The following is a 19173-nucleotide window of genomic DNA, read 5'->3' on the forward strand; positions in this document are numbered from 1 at the left end:
GGAGTTTAATATTTGTTCCCCTAAATAATATCGCGCATTCCAATTTAGAAGAAGAATTTGTTACGGTACTAAATAGAACGAATAGAAGTCATGAGCTGAAAAAAAGGGGTATTTCGTATGTCATTTTGTTTGTTCCCAACCTAATATAATGAAGTTATTCAAAGTAGTATCATGAACTAAGCTTTCTAGGTTGATATTTTATTTGGATAATTTGTGACAGCAAAGGCTTGGAATATACAGCTTTTATCTAGCTCAACAGGTTAAAAATGCAACAAAATATTATTACAAATCCGGTCACATCCGCTTGTCTAACTGAAAACATTTCAGAATAGATTTATTAACTGTCAAATGACCAAAATGGTCAGGCAGTTGATTAAAATGAATACAGTGAATTTTAGGCTGTAAAATCGATACGCTAAAATTCTACAATACAATTATTCCTGCGATTTGTCAGCTCCTCTCGGTACATCAGCTGTCTGAGTGGACCACGGGCAATTTCAGGAATGCTATCCCACCAATTATTCGGGTCTCCCTCGTCCTCGAGTCTAGCCATACTCTGCGCCCATCGTCTGTTCTCTTCTCGCAGCTCGTCGCGTCGAGTGATCAACTCCGCTTTGGTGCGCGCCTTGTGGTGCGTGTCGCGTTCGGTGACTGTCATCTGGGATGAAGCCTTTAAGGATTTCCTAACCTTCAATGCGGACATTATCATCGAGCTGATCCCGAATTTCTCGTTTCTCGAGTCTTTCGCTTCGATCTCATTTTCAAACATTTTGGCAGTGCTTAAATGGCCTGAGCTTGTAGCAATGCTTGGCTGGCATGGTTTGGTGTGGCTGGAAAGGTGTGTCGCACAGTGTGTGAATGCTGTCCCTGAATACTCTTCCATGACCTGTCTTGGCTTGATCTAGTGTGGTATTTTCCATTGGGCGTTTCGTAGCGATCACTAGTTCGGCGTCTATAGCACCATGGAGCGAAGCTGTACGTTCTCCGCTAAAGGGTCTTGGCACACCACTTACAGAGGGAAGCCTTTTACCTTCATCAACGTTCTTGACTGGGAGCTCACCGCTTGGTTTGGTACTTTGTCCTTCTCGGACTCCTTTCTCTTGTCTAGGGAAAAGTTTTTTGACTCCACGGGGTTTTAAGAACAGTTCCATTTTAGCTGTAGTACTTGTCTTGTCTATGGAAAAGTTTTTTGACTCCACGGGGTTTTAAGAACAGTTCCATTTTAGCTGTAGTACTTCGAATACAAGGTTGTGGTTCGATTAAAACTGTCGTCGTTTGGTTTAACTTATATTAGAAGGATACTTCCGTCAGAATGTTTTATTATAACGTAAATGACAACAGCACATTCGTCAGAATGCTTAACTCTTACGTAAGTGACAAATTCGATTATTAGATTTATCCTAGCATTTTTTATTACTTTTTATTAGGTCGTCAGAATGTTTTATTATATCGTAAATGGCACCGGCTTATATGTCAGAATGCTTAACTCTTACGTAAATGACAAACTCGAAAATTGTATTAATCGTAGCATTTTTGTATTGCTTTTTATTAAAGGCCATATTGTTTTAGGTTTGTTCAGTTATACCATTGGAAAAGTATTTCATTATTTGTAGATCATTGAAAATACAAACCAATCAACAAACATTTTCACATTGATTGATGCATTCAATAATTTACCGATTAACCAGATTGATTGATTTGGAATGATTCACTTAGGCAAATGAGCATGGAAATCTATTATACGTAGCAATTAAAAGAGTTCCAGAATTAAAGTCGGCACATTTATGGGTGTATGTTATGTAACGTGCTTTTTTTTTTCGATTTTACAAATATATAAGCTAACTGCATTCAAAACTTATGTAAATTTCTACTAGGCTGATGAGCCTGCAAATCTATTTATTTATTAAGGCTATATCTACACGGTACCGGACGAATTCTCGTCCGCTCAGTAATCCGTCCGGAGAAGCGTCCCGTGTACGCGGCATCTGACCACAGGAGGGACGAATTTTCGTCCGGGTGAATTAATAAACCGCCTATAACCGTTGAATACCAAAAACCGGACGAATTCGCTACCGATGGTTTTTTGGCCCGGTGGCATAGCTGCTCAGGTGGTTGCCCTGTCCTGAGGGACACGAGCAAAAAATGGCAAAATTAAAATTGTAAGGTTGTGTTCGCTTACATTTTGTTTATATTTTGCCTAGAGGTTCACTGCATAATATATAAAAAAATATGCTTTAGTATTTTTTGGTAGATGATCCTTTCCTGAGATATGATTGGGCAAAGTTGCCATACTTCATGAAAAATGTAGCAATTTCGCCCAAATTGGGCAATTTCAGACAAATCAAGAGTTTTACAATTTGCAATATCTAAAGAACGGATTATCTACCAAAAATATTAAAGCTTATTTTGTTTTATATTACACAAGGAACATCTATGCAAGAAATCAATCGAATATAAGCTAACACGGCCTTACAATTTGAACTTTGCCATTTTTTTGCCCCTGTCCTTAGGCGCTTACGACCTTTAAACAACGCGCTATCAAACCGCCGCCGCCGCGGTAAATGAGTAACTCGACCCAAGCGGCAAATAATAAAATTATATCATTGTGTTTTTTATTTCAAAATAAATAAATGCCTTGTATCATTATTTCGATTAATTACCACTTGAATATAAAAAGATACCAGCAATATTGATTGCAATAAATTAGATCCAAATGGAGTATTTACAATGTAAGTGAGATTCGACAGTAAAATCTACATATGCAGTTATACTATTTCCATGCAATTCTAACGATAGCGTTTTGCCACATTACCACCATATAAGTCTCGAACCTATTTTTTACTGCTCGTCTCTGGCATGTCACTGAACGATGGACAGCCGATGAGAACTTCGGTGAATATTTATTTTCTCATTTGCCGATCCCATTTTTTGAGAGTCGGAAGCACTTTGTGTGGCCCTTTGGTACTGTAAGAAACATAGCCGATGACCTTCGGTACTATACGAAGCATAGCCGATAATCCTCGGTACTGCACGGGGCAAAGCCGATAACCTTCGTCACTGTACGACACACAGCTTAGACCCTTCGTTGCTATTGTTATAGACGCTCTTTTTTCGCAACGCCGTCAGAGTTTTCTTCTTAAACAAACGCGCCTCTCCTGCAAAACATCGGTAAACCATTGTCAAAAAGTTACAATAGGATAAAGGGGAAGTTTAAATATGTGGGCTGACAATGTTTGCACGGAGCTTACTACAGTTCTCAATTTTGCGAACTCTCGCCGAAAATTTCCAGCTGCTAAATCCGTCATTCAAAATCATTGAAGCGTTTTCATTGGCCAGTACTAAGATAGTTCCAAATAACGTCACCTCTCCGTAAAGCGTTGACCAATCAAAAACATCAAATGTTATCCCGTCAGTTTGAACGATGGAAAGTTTGAAATTGTTGACGAGAGCTCTCAGAGTATTGAAAATGGCAGTTTAATTGTGTGTAAATGGCTGAGCAAAATGTAAATGCGCATTTTAATAGCCCTAAACACAATATTTCTCTTCGGCGTAAGGCTGAAGTACTTTAGTATGGGAAAAAAGAAAAACTTAATAATGGTGACTTTGTAGTAACTCAAAAAATACCTTTTCCTTGAGTGATAAGACGAGCTACGCATAGAAACTCAAAGAAATCCACTGTCCCCGATGAGTCCACGTCCACTTCTAACATCGCCTCCTGGAAACCAATATGCAACGCATACATTATTTAGAAACCTATCGTCTTCAAGTGGGTATGCTGACTGAGTTGTACATGTTTCAACAAACAAAATGATCAAGAGACCCCCTCCTTGAGATGCAAATTTCATTAAAAAAGGAACAAAAAACTCAAGAAATCCTTCCCTCTTCCCTGACATTCACATGACATTCACATTAAAGAGAGAAAGAACTTTTTTAAGGCTGGTTTCCATTTGATCACTCACGATCGCCCGATCGATGAAAATGGTGACAGCGATCGTTAGCGATTAAATGGAAATACTTAAAAAAAAAAAAAACAAGCGATCGTGCGCGATCCAACGCATCACTGATTTCAGGGATCGGGCAATCTTGAGCGATCAAGTAGAAACCCAGCCTTAAGTAGCGCGTGAATCATACGAATGTGCTCTCCCGCGTTCTGTTCAATGTGAAAGCTACCAAATAAGGCACTGTCTAAGTTTGGGGTACGCGAACATAGGATATTTGGATATTACGTTTAACTACACTTCAAGGCAAACTCTGATTAAATCATTGCTGTTTGATTATATAGTTCGAAACAGATATCAGAAAGTAGTAAGGTTTTCATAGCTGGTTGAGACTCCATGTGTCTTGGCCTCACCTTAATTTCTTCTGTGGTTGCCATTCGCCCTAGAGTGTCGGGAATAGCCCGTAACAACTACAAGTAACATAGAAGTAATAAACTTTAGTATAACTATGCTTGGCTATGATATAGCCGATTTCGCTGCCTCAAAAATACTTGAGCGAATACTCATTTTGAAAACTCATTGTTCGGGTGCGTAAATGTTAGCGTATATAGTATGGATTCCTATGAAATAGTTACCTCTTGTGTATCAAGATGAAAATCGTCATTTGTGTCGAACACTTTGAACTGCATGAACATATCCTCGATCTGTGAAATATGAACTAGTTATCTTATAGCAATATGAGCTTACTTGCTTTCAAAGTCATTCAAAGTCCACGTAGACACACATTGTTAGCGATGCTAGGGAGTGAAGGATGAGCCAACCATTGCTGGAGTCGCAGAAAAAAGATCTGCGAATAATATTTTCTTTCGCCCTAGCAAAATCTTTAGAAAGTAGGGCCTCGAATGCAATAAGCGCCGATGTATTTTCTTCTATAGGTTGTATATCCACTTAAAATCGCACTAAGGAACTATCTACCTGTAGGCAAGAAGAAATACAATGAAAGAGAAGCGATGGTGCAAACTCATACAATAGGTCGGTACGTACCTCTTTTGCCGACCATTCTGGGAAGTGCTCCATAGTCTCTTTGATCAGCGGCTTGTTACTCGCCATATCCACTAATTGTGGGTGCACGCCAGTAACTGCACATGCGGCAAATAATCAAGTCACACAATCATGCTTTGCAACATACAATTCAAACAAAACATCGCGGGGCAAATGTCGTTAACGAGCGCACGTTTCCCCGCTGCTTAGCCACTCAAGTAAACATTTTGTTTAGTACGGGTCAAAGTTTCTTGGGCAAACAACAGAAACTAGCGCTCTAGAAATGTCGACAATGTAAGCTCGATTATAGGAGCGGCATTATAGAACTATGGCCACTGGAAGAGCACTTGCGCCATCAGATAGGGTTCTCAGATAAGGTTCTCGGAACGCCGAGCACCCAAGGGCGCAATAAGCTTTCTAACAGGTTGCGCCTTACTATTCGGCCGATGAACGGAAGGCGCCGAACGCCCAAAAGCACGACGGGCTTATGCCGACAGGTGGCGCCTTACTATTCGGCAAAACGTCCGAAGCTGTCGAACATCCGAAAGCGCAGCGAGCTTATGCCGACAGGTGGCGCCTTACTATTCGGCATAACACCCCGAAGGCGCCGAACACCGGAAAGCGCAACAAGGTCATGACGACAGGTGGCGCCTTACTATTCGGTAAAACACCTGAAAGTGCAACGAGCTTATGACGACAGGTGGCGCCTTACTATTCGGTAAAACACCCGAAAGCGCAACGAGCTTATGCCGTAAGGTTGGCGCATTAGTTCACTGCCTATAACGAGAAGACTGGGCTCGACCTGTATTTGGATATGTTTCTCCCACATTTTGCGAACTCACCAATATGGTAAATATATGAGACTAAGAAGGAATAAAATACGAACTTACTTTGGGCAGATTTGCCTTTTTTCGCGGAGTCATTGTTGTTCTTCCCTTCCCGCCAACCAGTCAACAGCGGGTGCTCAAAGTCTGTGCGGATGCCAGAGTTTTCTATTTCTTCTAGATGCTTTTCAAGATCCATGAAAGGTCGAGAAACTTTCTTTCCCAGTGGATGCCCGGCTAATTCCTAAAAAGACAGATCAATGGTTGTCCGAGTCCTTTCTCTCGCGACTAGGGAGGGATGGGATGGTGAAGGAAAACAAAATAAATAAAACACTAGGCGTATTTTGACACTTACGACATTAATGCCGAGGTAATGGGAAGGAAGTGTCGCTCTGAAGTCTGTCAGCGTCCCTGATAAACAACAAAAACAAAAAGAATTATGTGTGTTCTCATACCGCTTATCTCACTACTATTTTTTATACCATTACAGCACCTAAAGTAATAGCAAACTTTCTATGTTAAATAACATACCTTCCATGTTGAATAGCATACCTTCTTTCACCGCCACGTACATCTTGTTTAGCATAGAGGCGAACGCCTTCTGGTCCTTGTTGTACTCTTTCACAGTTAGATGTTGACGCTCCAGCATTACTCTATGGCGCAAGACGACATTCTAGTGTTTTGTTTTATTAACAAAACTTACACTTGAGGCGTTGGGCGTTGACAAAAACAGCGGAGTATCCGAGAGTGCTCGAAAGATGAGGGAAGGGGGGTGGGGGGGGGGGGGTGATAAATAATCCGTATTGCCTTCCATAAAATTCGTCTAAAATCTGTTGATTACGAAATTTATGAAGGCGATAACTTAATGATGACTATGATAGTGCGAAAACGTAGGAAAAAACACCGGACAACCTCTATCTGCTGGGGTGCGTCGGACATTGTGGTCTGCGTCGATAATTGATTAATTAATAAAACCTTTAAAAGAAAAAGTCGACAATAACGCAAATTTATGTTTTTTTATCTTTATCTTTTTCATCTTTTGTTAGTAAATCATCAATGAACTTTGTACATATACTAGTTGTAACATGCCACTGTAACTCATTTATAACCTGTAGAAATCAGGTATTGGCCTGCCGAAATATCGTTCTAAAAAAACATAAATCTGCGTTGTTGACTTTTTCTTTTAAAGATGAAAGTGTGGCTGATAATAATCATGATGACGATGAAGAGATACCTAAAGTCGCGACTCAGTCCGCTGATGAACCCAATATAATACTTTTGCTGCCTCTGCAGTTCACCTTCGGCGACAACAAGACTCTACAAAATCGAAAGAAAGAAACTTAAATTATCACTAATGCTAAAAGCCTTTGGTGAAGCGAAGATTGATTTGCACAAGACGACAAAAAATATGTCTATTACACGTTGAACTTTTCATTTACTGCGCCCATTTTAAAACCGTAATAGGTTTTTTAAAAGTATATTACTTAAAAGTATTAAATGGTCTTAAAACGAGTGATAATTGGGTCTTATCGCTTACTCTATCTTTCATGAATAGCTGCTGCCGCATTTTCTCCATCTCAGCCTGCGAAACGTTGCCTCCTGTTTGAACAGTTAAGAAAAGCTGAAGCGATCTATCTGCGTCAATGTCAGCATAGCGCTTTCACGTGCCTTGCCTCCTCTGTAACCTCTTAGCCCGCCCTCCCTTACATTCTTCCTAAACCACTTAGCCCGCCCTCCCTTACATTCTCCCTAAACCTCTATAAGCCCGCCCTCCCTTACCACGGCAAAAAAAGTCCGCGTTTTCCATTAATTTTCTAAGTGAGAAAACGTATAGAAAATCCGCAATAACCTTGAATATTCTTTGGATTTTCCCGTCTTTGTAAAATTTGAGATTTTCCATGGCGTTTTCCTCGCATTTTCCACATCAGATAATCTCACATTTCCAGGCTCCGTAAACCTGAGATATTCCAGGCATTTTCCTCGATATTCCTTTGCAAGAAAATTTGGAAAAATCTATCGCGTTTTCTCGGCGTTTACCTAGAAGGATAACTCGAGTAATCCAAAGCTTTTCCTGACTAGAAAACGCATGGAAAATTAACCCCGTAAAATAACCCCGTTTGGTCGCATTTTCCTCGCATTTTCCTTTGTAGGAAAATTTGGAAAAATCCATCGTGTTTTCCCGGCGTTTACCGACAAGGATAACGCAAGTAATCCAAAGATTTTCTGACCAGAAAACGCATGGAAAATTAACCCCATGTAATAACCCCGTTTGGTCGCATTTTCCTCGCATATTCCTTGGTAGGAAAATTTGGAAAAATCAATCGCGTTATCCCGGCGTTTACCGAGAGGATAACGCGAGTAATCCAAAAAAATTTCCTGTATAGCAAACGCAAGAAAAATTATCCCCGTAAAAATAGCCTTTATCTCGATAATGTTATGTGTAAGTTTGCTTTTCAACTCAAGTTTAAGATTGAGAAAATGTGGACAAAGTGTTTCCTCCTTTCTATGTGTGTTTATTATACGCTTCCTCTCAAGGCACGTCGATTTGGTAGCGTCTTTTGCCACACAGGAGAGAGAAGCAAAGCCAGGATGCAACATGATGATGGGTTATCCAGCTGGTGCTTTGAAGACCTTGGGGTCTTTATATCAACAACTAGATGTAAGGCATGAAGGGACATGTTTTCTTCAATTGTAGACTCTGGGATTGTCAGTAAGTAAAGCACCAGGAGACATTATAGAGGCTCTCCATGGCTGGATCACTGGAAAACCTGAGTAGAAGTATCTAGAATTTCATGGCATTTCATACAGCCCTTCTTGCAATGCATCTACAGTAAACACCCGCAATAAGAACCTACTTTTTTCTGAGTTGCTATAGCCCAAACATGTTCTTATATGAGAGGTGCTCAGTGATATTTTAGGCTATTTACTATAGGCTCTTCCTCTTATAGTAGATTCTTATTTTTATATGAAGTTGTGGTAGCATTGTCAGGCAAACTTATTGATGTAGATTATAAAAAGAGCCTTCTTATTTTTTTTTCTGACCATCCTCATCTCTAAAATTATGAACCTGCTCCAAATGCTTGGCCTAATAGGTTCTTATACAAAAATGGGGTTCTAATTTGAACATTTTAGGCCAACAGGTTCTTATATACTGGTGCTTACTGCAGTTGTAAAAGTTCAATATGTTCTACTTAAAAAAAAGATCTTTCTTTTTTGGCCCTCACCTTGTGGCATTTATTTATTTAGTGATGCTCATTTAGTTATTTTTTTTTATCGAATGTTTTTAGAGAAGCTCAGCGATTTTACCTAGTGGAAGATGTATTGCACAGTACCTTTTATACGAAAATTATATTATTGTTACTAGAAATGAGGGGGTTATTAGGTATCCTTTTACGTTCCAATTGTTTATGCGAGTTATAATAGTTTAAATACTTATTTATTTGAGAGCGATTACAAGTTGTTATTTAATATGAACAATTATAATGACATGCTGTTTATTTAAAGTATAGGATTTTAGGCAGGGAACATTTACAAGAAACTATTTATGTGCTATTTTGTAAAATTACGATACGATGTTAAATAAATTTGAATTTTATTAACATAATGTGTTGGTTATCTTTAAATACATAGACAACTCTGAGAGAGGAAAGTAAAAGGTTGATGAGCAGAGAAAACCCGAATTCTGAAGGAATAATCCTGAAAGGAATATGCTTCGAAAACTCGAATAATCCTGTAGGCAAAATGCTGGGAAAACTCGAATTATCTTGAATAATCTTATAGAGAAAATGCTGGGAGAACTGGAATTTTCTAAAATAATCCTGTAGGGAAAGCGCGCATTATCCTCGAATAATCCTACAATGATCAAGTAGGAAAACTTACATTTTCCGTCTGGTTAAACGCGAGTTTTCCTTCCGTTTTCCTTAGAAGGATAACGCTTGGAAAACTCGCATATTCCCATTCTGAAAACGTGAAAGAAAACGGCACGTACTACAAACTTGAAAAACTGTTAGGAAAATGCAGAGGAAAACGCGCGTTTTCCGATCGGATAATTTGAGGAAAATGCCAAGATTATGTTGCGTTTTCTGCGAATTTTACATTCTCCCTAAACCTCTTAGCCCGCCCTCCCTTACATTCTCCCTAAACCTCTTAGCCCGCCCTCCCTTACATTCTTCCTAAACCTCTTAGCCCGCCCTCCCTTACATTCTCCCTAAACCTCTTAGCCCGCCCTCCCTTACATTCTTCCTAAACCTCTTAGCCCGCCCTCCCTTACATTCTCCCTAAACCTCTTAGCCCGTCCTCCCTTACATTCTCAGTAAACCTCTTAGCCCGCCCTCCCTTACATTCTCCCTAAACCTCTTAGCCCGCCCTCCCTTACATTCTTCCTAAACCTCTTAGCCCGCCCTCCCTTACATTCTCCCTGAACCTCTTAGCCCGCCCTCCCTTACATTCTCCCTAAACCTCTTAGCCCGCCCTCCCTTACATTCTCCCTAAACCTCTTAGCCCGCCCTCCCTTACATTCTTCCTTAACCACTTAGCCCGCCCTCCCTTACATTCTCCCTAAACCTCTTAGCCCGCCCTCCCTTACATTCTTCCTAAACCTCTTAGCCCGCCCTCCCTTACATTCTTCCTAAACCTCTTAGCCCGCCCTCCCTTACATTCTTCCTAAACCTCTTAGCCCGCCCTCCCTTACATTCTCCCTAAACCTCTTAGCCCGTCCTCCCTTACATTCTCCCTAAACCTCTTAGCCCGCCCTCCCTTACATTCTCCCTAAACCTCTTAGCCCGCCCTCCCTTACATTCTTCCTAAACCTCTTAGCCCGCCCTCCCTTACATTCTCCCTGAACCTCTTAGCCCGCCCTCCCTTACATTCTCCCTAAACCTCTTAGCCCGCCCTCCCTTACATTCTTCCTAAACCTCTTAGCCCGCCCTCCCTTACATTCTCCCTAAACCTCTTAGCCCGCCCTCCCTTACATTCTCCCTGAACCTCTTAGCCCGCCCTCCCTTACATTCTCCCTAAACCTCTTAGCCCGCCCTCCCTTACATTCTCCCTAAACCTCTTAGCCCGCCCTCCCTTACATTCTCACTAAACCTCTTAGCCCGCCCTCCCTTACATTCTCCCTAAACCTCTTAGCCCGCCCACCCTTACATTCTCCCTAAACCTCTTAGCCCGCCCACCCTTACATTCTCCCTAAACCTCTTAGCCCGCCCTCTTCTCTTCAACTCTCTCGGATGCAACAGTGGATAGCCTTGAAAGGTTATGCCTGTGCCAGTAGCACTATTGGTACCCATTTTCCTTAGCCCCCCTTAATATGGTGGAGAACACGGGAGGATAAAGAAGGCAAATTACGCCACAATTGTATGCTCCCGCACAATACCGAGTCATTGAAAGTCCATTTCCATCGGCTTAATTAAAGCAAATAACTGAGAAACGTTCAATCAATTTCGTTAATAAACAATCTGACTAACTGATCGCGGATTGTTATTTTTTTGCAAATGAACCGTTTCATTTTCAGTTTAAACAATAACAAAGGTGTGGTTGATTGACATTCTTTAACCTCTCACTCCTTCTACTTCCTTGCCTTTCAGCCCCTCCACCATCCTCACGTTAACCCCCCCCCCATCCTTACGGTCACCTCCTATCCTTACGCTCACCCCTCCCCTAATCGTTACGCTCACCCCCCTATCGTTACGCTCACCCCTCCCCCCATTCTTACGCTCACCCCTTCCCCCATCCTTACGCTCACCCCTCCCCCCATCCTTACGATCACCCCCTACCCTTACGCTCACCCCTCCCCCCATCCTTACGATCACCCCCTACCCTTACGCTCACCCCTCCCCCCATCGTTACGCTCACCCCCCCTATCCTTACGCTCACCCTTCCCCCCATCATTACGCTCACCACCCCATTCTTACGCTCACCCCTCCCCACATCCTTACCCTCACCCCTCACCCCATCCTTACGCTCACCACCCCATCCTACGCTCACGCCCCCATCCTTACGCTCACCCCTCCCCACATCCTTACCCTCACCCCTCACCCCATCCTTAAGCTTACCCCCCCATCCTTACGCTCACCCCCACCCATCCTTACGCTCAAACCTCCCCACATCCTTACCCTCACCCCATCCTTACGCTCACCCCACATCCTTACGCTCACCACCCCATCCTTACGCTCACGCCCCCATCCTTACGCTCAAACCTCCCCAAATCCTTACGCTCAGCCCCCCATCCTTAAGCTTACCCCCCCCCCCATCCTTACGCTCAAACCTCCCAAAATCCTTACGCTCAGCCCCCCATCCTTAAGCTTACCCCCCCCCCCCCCATCCTTACGCTCAAACCTCCCCAAATCCTTACGCTCAGCCCCCCATCCTTAAGCTTACAGCTCCCCCCATCCTTACGCTCACCCCTCCCCCTATCCTTACGCTCACCCCTCCCTCCATCCCTACGCTCACCCCCTCCCCCTATCCTTACGCTCACCCCCCCCATCCTTAAGCTTACCCCTCCCCCCATCCTAACGCTCACCCCTCCCCTCATCCTTACGCTCACCCCCCCCCCCCCATCCTTACGCTTTGCCCCTGCTCCCTCCCTCAATGCCTGACCTTTCTATTCCTACCCACGTGTTCTTCCCACTTATTTCCCGTTTCTTCCCCTTGACGTACCTCCCCCTTGAGCTCGTATCGTGCCATTCTTCAGATCTTTCTCCATCTTCAGAAACTTCACTTGCTCCGTTAATTCCTAAAGATATTTCTGTGACATCAGTAAAACAGCAACAACAAAGGCCACCAAAAAAAACAATTCAACAACGACAGAAAAAGAATCTCAAGCTACATCAACAATAACGAAGCAACAAAAGCAGCAGCATCAACAACAACAAGAAACCAAAACAGTAACAGAAACAACCATAGGAAGAAGCAAAACGCAACGCAATCGCCTATAAAAGCTTATTAGCCCCTAACAGACGCTTCGGTGCTTACTCCTTTGTTTACCAGCCTGTGTAGCAAGAATATATGTGGGGTTTTCAGCGGAAATAGAGAGTGATCGAAGGCCTTACCTGAACGCGCCGATTGAGCCGAAGCTTTGTATCTTCACTTTGCTCCTTTAGCTCTTTGAGTTCTTTTCCAAGCTGCTCTTCGCTACAATCCCAAAGCAAGATTTGAACAGTTAGTGTTTCAATCTTTGCCACAACACGATGCCATTCATGTAACCGGATGCAGGCTAATAGGAGTGTTAAGGAATTCTTTTTCACGGCATCAGTTGTTGAGGATTTTTAAACCTCGAAACACCCTTTGACTATTAATAGCCGACTTCCAAAATAAACACAAAAATGAGTCTTAACGTGGTACTCAGTCTAAGATTACTTACTTGGACTTGATGTCTTGGACAACCTTTGCTTTTTCCCTCTGCCACAGACTAACAGTTCCTTCTCTCTGTAACCTAGATACAAAATATTAATTTTATCTTAATTTAATGCAATCTAAGGCACCTTTATTGCGAAAAACACTCGAACTGAGTAAAAAAGTGGCCGATTAATAGAGATGGACCGCTTGGGTGGGGTTTTATAAGAAGTGCAAAGACTCTAAATGCTTTATGTATTACAGCAATGGCTTTCAAATAAACTCTAGCAAGTTATTGGCTTTCAGGCGTGTTTTACAATAAATGTATCAACCATTATTCATTTTCAAAAGGAGGCATCATCGGATCTCCGGCCGCTTGGTTATAAAAAAAAAACTGTAAAGTCTACAGCACCGTGGCCGCCTTAGGTGACCGCTTACAGTGTGAAGTGTACATTGGACTGAAGATGGCAGCCGTGACCGCCTTACAGAGGCTAGCCGCTACTCACTGCTGTATCTGTCGGGATCTCTCATCAAGCTGCTCCTCCAATTTACGACAAGTCGCCAATACTGTGTTCTTCTCTGTCACAGCGTAATCATGACTGCAAAGTAAGTCAATAATGTGGCAGGTTAAAATGTATGAAGGACTTTGTGGTTTTAGGAAGGTCAAGATAAATTTTATAGTGGGACGTACTTTTGACGTTGATGCATGGACTCCGCTTGCTCCCTCTGAAGATCAACTAAAGCAAAAAAGAAAAAGATACCTTTTTACAACAATGTTTAAACAATGATTCCCCAATATGGCCTCCGTCTCTCCTCAATGACGGATTGTCGTCCTAACCTTAGTACACGACTAACTCTTGATTTAAAGATTTTCCCGTGATTGAAGTGTAATACCTTATTAACGATATTTGATTGGTAGTTACGTCCTTGAATTAGCCGATAGTAATGGATTCTTTGAGTTAGTCGGTATTGTGCGATGGCGGCGTGATTGGCCTTACAATAACCAATTTAACTTGTGCACTTACGTCTAAGTTTGAAGTTCTCCTTAGCGATATTTTCCTCAGCCTCTGTCTTTTCCTATGGAGAACAAATACATGACAGTTCGTTAACGTTAAAGTCAGCCTTTCAGGCTTGTAGTTAAGAACTGGACGACTAAAGCCGCCAAGTTCTGGTTGAAGAGATTTTTAGGAAGATAGAGCTTTAACAAACCCCACTCCTACTAGCCACATACACATTGCGCAGCGAATTGGTTTACTTGATCGAGTGAACCTCACATTATTCAAGCTCGTCACAAGATTGTCTTGCGCTTTCTCGTCTTTTCACCAATCAACATTTTGTAGGCAAGATACCCAAGATACTGTAAGTAACAAGGTTTACCTGAATGTGTCCGACAAGATCTGTCCGGATGGACTTGATATCGGACAAGATGCTGTTGACGTGCAGGATATAGTACTTATCTGCAGAGGATATAAAGATTGGTGTTTCAAGATGAAATAGAATAAGTTTCAATCTTGTCAAGATCTTCCTACTAAATAAAACACAGATCTTAAATCTGTTAAAAGATGGCTATGAAAACTATACAAAAGTAAGTATCCAAGCCCTCTATGAATAGACCCATATTTTTGCTTAATCTGTTAAAAGATGGCTATGAAAACTATACCAGTGTCCAAGCCCTCTAAGAATAGACTCATCATTTTGCTTAAGATGACTGGTTCTCTTGAACCCAACGAATCACGCCTGGATCCGCCCATGAAACTTATCTTTTTTTCCGCAACTTATCTTTTTTTCAATTGTTAAATGACCTTAAACATACTAAGACAAATTTGCTTTTTAAAGATCATATCCCAGTTTAAAGCCTGACATTTGACCGAGATCCCTCTCGGTAAAACCTCGGTAAACCGCTATTATAGTTTTAATTAAAGAAGCTAGAGAAGTATTAACATACCATACTCTGGAACATCCTCTGAAGATAACTGCTTCACCTGAGCCGGATCTGCGCTCTGTGGGTAAGCAAATAGGGGGTATTACAATAACAAATAGGGTATCGAGAGGGGCGGCAGGGCAGGAGAGAAGCGTTTGGGAGGGAGAAGGTAGAGCTCCATACTCATTTCGCAAACTTACAACAAGTATTGTCCAAGGCAGAAACATACAAAAAAGGATAAATTCAGAGAAACGGGATTATATGCGCTAGCAAAAGAAAGAAAAGGTACATTTATTGGAGAATCCCTAAGAAGGGAGATGTGCATCCACTCCTATACCATTTTGCAGATTTTGTCTGTCAGACGTACCTCACATTGTTCTTTTAACGCTTTCAATCGATCGATTTCCTGAAAACAAACACGAGCGTCAATCAAATATTGCATCGTGTTGCAGCAAGTTCCAGTTGCCTTGTGCCAAGTAGCACTGCTATGTATATTGGAAGGGGGACCAAATTGTTTGACTGAAGACTAAAATATGGCTTTCAAAAAGGGGCCAGGCCACCAATGCTGCATCCCACCCCCCCCCCCCCCCCCCCCCCCGCTGCTACGGCCCTCTACGTCAAGCCTCGTGCGACGCATACAAACTCATTGACAGTTATATCAGCGCGCTCCAGAAAAAAAGATTGGCTTTCAGTTCGTCAATCATTGGTCTCGCAACATCCTTAAAACTTAGGCGCTCTGTTACTACGAAACTGGCTAAGGAATGACATGAGCGCGCTTTCTTGTCATGTCCTTATGATACACCTTACCAAGTCCAGCCTTCGTTTTGCCGATTCACTCGTCGGGTTGTGGTTGAAGTCGACGATCTTCTCAAATAGATCGCATATCTAAAAAAATAAGGTCACTATTTTACTATTAAGCATAACTGTTCTTAAGTTTACACATCAAAACTCAATTTGGATTTAGGTAAATTAAGACCAAGTAAGAGAGTTCAGGAGAGCTTGCTAGGGAATGCAGATTACAAAAATATATCACTACTTATGGTTATGTGGATCTAGCGCTTTTTTCTTTTATGGGAGCGCCCTAAACTTCCACCAAAATAAAATTTATACAAAATGCATTAAAATTAACGTTAGTATTTTATGTTAACACGCCTCTACGTTGTGTGTCACTTCTATGAACGTTTTATACCGTCTAATCAAAATGTGGTGGGCATAATTTTAACCAAGATTGCACAAAACACAAAGAAAAGGCCGAATGGGGGTCATCGTGCCGGTACCGAAAAAGTCTATTAAAAATGAGATGCAAAGGAACGAATAAAAAAAGCATAATGCGCTTTGGACTTTTATAGGCAAAATAGGGAGACAACGACGCCAGAATATATTGGATTATTTTCTGCATTCTTAGCTGCCGTTTGAGTCGCGTAATGCGCCCATAATGTTTGGTTTTCGCTAAAGATTGAATCAAGTTCAGATCAAATCAGTCACAAAGACACTATTCCACATAAACCTCTAACAGAATATTCGCTGTCAAGACTCAAGAGAGTCTTCCTTGTATTAAACAGATTTATTTTCATCAAGATGTGCTGTTTTGTTTGCACAACGAACTCAAACAACTTGTATTTCACCTGCTCTAAACTGAAAGTTGAAGATTTTTATCTTGTGACACAGTTAGTTTTCAGACAGTCTATCAGAAAATGTCTCACCACAGAAGAAGAATAAATATTCTTTTTTTTACTGTTAAACAAAATCGACCCTTCGAAAGCCTATATCGAGAACTCAGATTCGGACGTCTCCTGTCCTGTTTTTGATCCTTGAGCAAGCATTGCTGGGAGAAAACATGGAAATTTATTCGAGAACTCACGTTTTTTATTATTATTTATTTTTTTCCCTGAAGTCATTTATCACTTTACTATGTCATGTATACTTAACGGAATGTTTTTTTTTAAAGAAAATACGTGTTACGGAATAAATAATTGAGTTTTGTTACAAGTATTACAGTATGGCTTTTAAGATAATGGTCGTACTGTGTTTGTTATGCACCGCTAACTCCGCTAAACTGATAATTGTTTGGCACGAAAAATAATAATTCACAGCAGGTCGAAAATCTCAGAATTACCAAGACTTTTAATGAGCAGCTTAAAATTATCATGTTCTTATACTCAAAAGCTTTTGAATCACAGATATACTTCATACAGATTTTATGGTAACCCATCTGGTTGCTTTGGAAAAAACGAATGGACAACTAAAAGTAATTTACTCGACATAATGTGTCAAAGAACAATCTCTATTACCTTAGAAAAGCTGGTCTTGAGGCTTCGTAAATTTTCTTTCAAAGCCAAGGCTTTTGGGTCCTCCTACAGGGAAAGAAAAGGCCTTTATAAGCAAAAGAACAGCAAATTCTACTCCGGTAGCAATGTTCAATGGTCGATTTAATACTATGGTACATAACAACCGACTTAGTACCTTATTTCTTCTGCTATTCATCACGCCAAAGCACAGTTAATGTAGCCTTCCATTGCTTGAAAAACTGCTCGTATTTACGAACTTAGTAACCAGCTAACCAGCTTAATTAGGAAGCCAGAGAATCAAAGTAATTGAATTATAACCAGGATTCACAATACCCGTAAAACCCCACAATAAGAGGTGAACAGTCGTAATGAGCTTGAACGCATGGGTTGGCAGCGACGAAAATACCGAATTATAAACATCGTAAAGAATTCATTAGAATAACTTAAGCTAAGCGAATGATCGAAATTAACCCAAAGAGGGTAAAGAGAGTCACTTTACGAACCGGCTGCAAGCAATGTTTTGACAAGAGTAAGTGAATTCTTGAATTGCTTAGCAACGACCCACGACTATGCGATACTAGTGAGAGGACACGACATGGACAAGCAATATACAGATCCTTAGTCAAACATTTGGGATTAATTGTCTGAAATCTCTAAATGATAACAAGAGACAGTATTGAAGACCCTGTCCAATAACCTTAACTTAGCATAAAGACCAAAAAATTGTTAACAGGTGCTGGTTATGCCAGCAACAACACCGTTTATCGAGTAGATGTGAATCATTGACACAAACAAGATCATTAAAAATAATAATTTTAATTTTGATTTGTAAAGTGTATAATGCCTTTTCGGTTACAACCAGGCGGGTGCACAGGGGGGCAAGAAATGCACATTTCTTCTTAAGGAATTCACATGAACTGTTTTGTGCTGTTAATTATTTTGTATCGTTCTTTGTTGTGTATTTCTGTCATTCATGAAAACCAATGGCAAAGAGCGTGTGCGGATAGCATGGTTAGGAACAATATTTAATCCGGCATATTTCTGCGCCTTTTGTCGTCGCTCTTAGGGACGGACAATCAGGAAAGTGATGGGGGAGGGGCGGGTAGTCTAGCCAAGTCGAAAAACCTTTTGTCGGTTTTGCGTGGTCGTGTAAGCTCCCAACCTCGATAATCCGGACAATTCTCGTGAAAGCCTTCGCCCTCTCACGTTCAAAAACAGTAATTTGGAATAAGTACAACTCCAAGAAGTACGACATAGCATTGTGTAGCATGGGCAAGATTATCCACCAGTAATCGTCGATAAACCTGTTGTACCTGTTTCTTCAATATTATTACTAGGGAAAATCAGGCCTAGTATAGCATAGTAAACAGTCGGTGACTGAATCAGGGAAGTCTATATTTGCTACGTAGACGTCAATTTTAAATGTTCTGCGAACTCTTGTCAATAATTTCTAACTGCTAAACCACTTTCTGAATTCCGTCATTCAAACCGTCATTGAGGCGGCGTGATTGGAAACCATTTGAGTGCTGGCCAATGAAAACGCTTTGATTTTGAATGACGGAAGCGATTTAGCTGCTGGGAATCGTCGACGGGAGCTCGCAGACTATTAAAAACCGCATTACGTCGAGAAAAAAAAAACAATTAGTCCGATAGGGTTGAGTCTAGCTTTTCGCTAAAGGGGGCTTTGGCTCAAGGACAAGGAAGGGGTGGGGTATTATTTTGTTTTGTTACATATGACTTTCTGACAGCCCAAAGGGGGGGGGGGGGGTTAAACCCCCTAAACCCTCCCCCTAGATCCGCTACTGTCCGGTCTGCAACAACGATTATCT

The 19173-nt window shown here is 41.4% G+C and overlaps 1 protein-coding gene across 1 annotated transcript; it reads right to left on the minus strand.

Annotated features, from left to right (window-relative positions):
• Positions 1 to 2590: 2590 nt before the first annotated feature.
• LOC5517265 lies at positions 2591 to 19033 on the minus strand. Its single transcript, XM_048732498.1, has 22 exons — positions 17520 to 19033; positions 17348 to 17410; positions 15864 to 15941; positions 15424 to 15462; positions 15081 to 15135; positions 14513 to 14592; positions 14161 to 14212; positions 13827 to 13872; positions 13642 to 13734; positions 13164 to 13235; positions 12853 to 12934; positions 12461 to 12536; positions 7341 to 7402; positions 7038 to 7120; positions 6356 to 6456; positions 6159 to 6214; positions 5870 to 6047; positions 4983 to 5077; positions 4574 to 4642; positions 4352 to 4408; positions 3625 to 3715; positions 2591 to 3155 (listed from the first exon to the last, which is right to left on the minus strand). Exons 1-22 carry the CDS (start codon positions 17538 to 17540, stop codon positions 3055 to 3057), a joined length of 1650 nt encoding a protein of 549 aa, XP_048588455.1. The 5' UTR covers positions 17541 to 19033; the 3' UTR covers positions 2591 to 3054.
• Positions 19034 to 19173: the final 140 nt, after the last annotated feature.

The sequence above is a fragment of the Nematostella vectensis genome, chromosome 9, assembly GCF_932526225.1.
Source record: "Nematostella vectensis chromosome 9, jaNemVect1.1, whole genome shotgun sequence".
NCBI lineage: Eukaryota > Metazoa > Cnidaria > Anthozoa > Actiniaria > Edwardsiidae > Nematostella > Nematostella vectensis.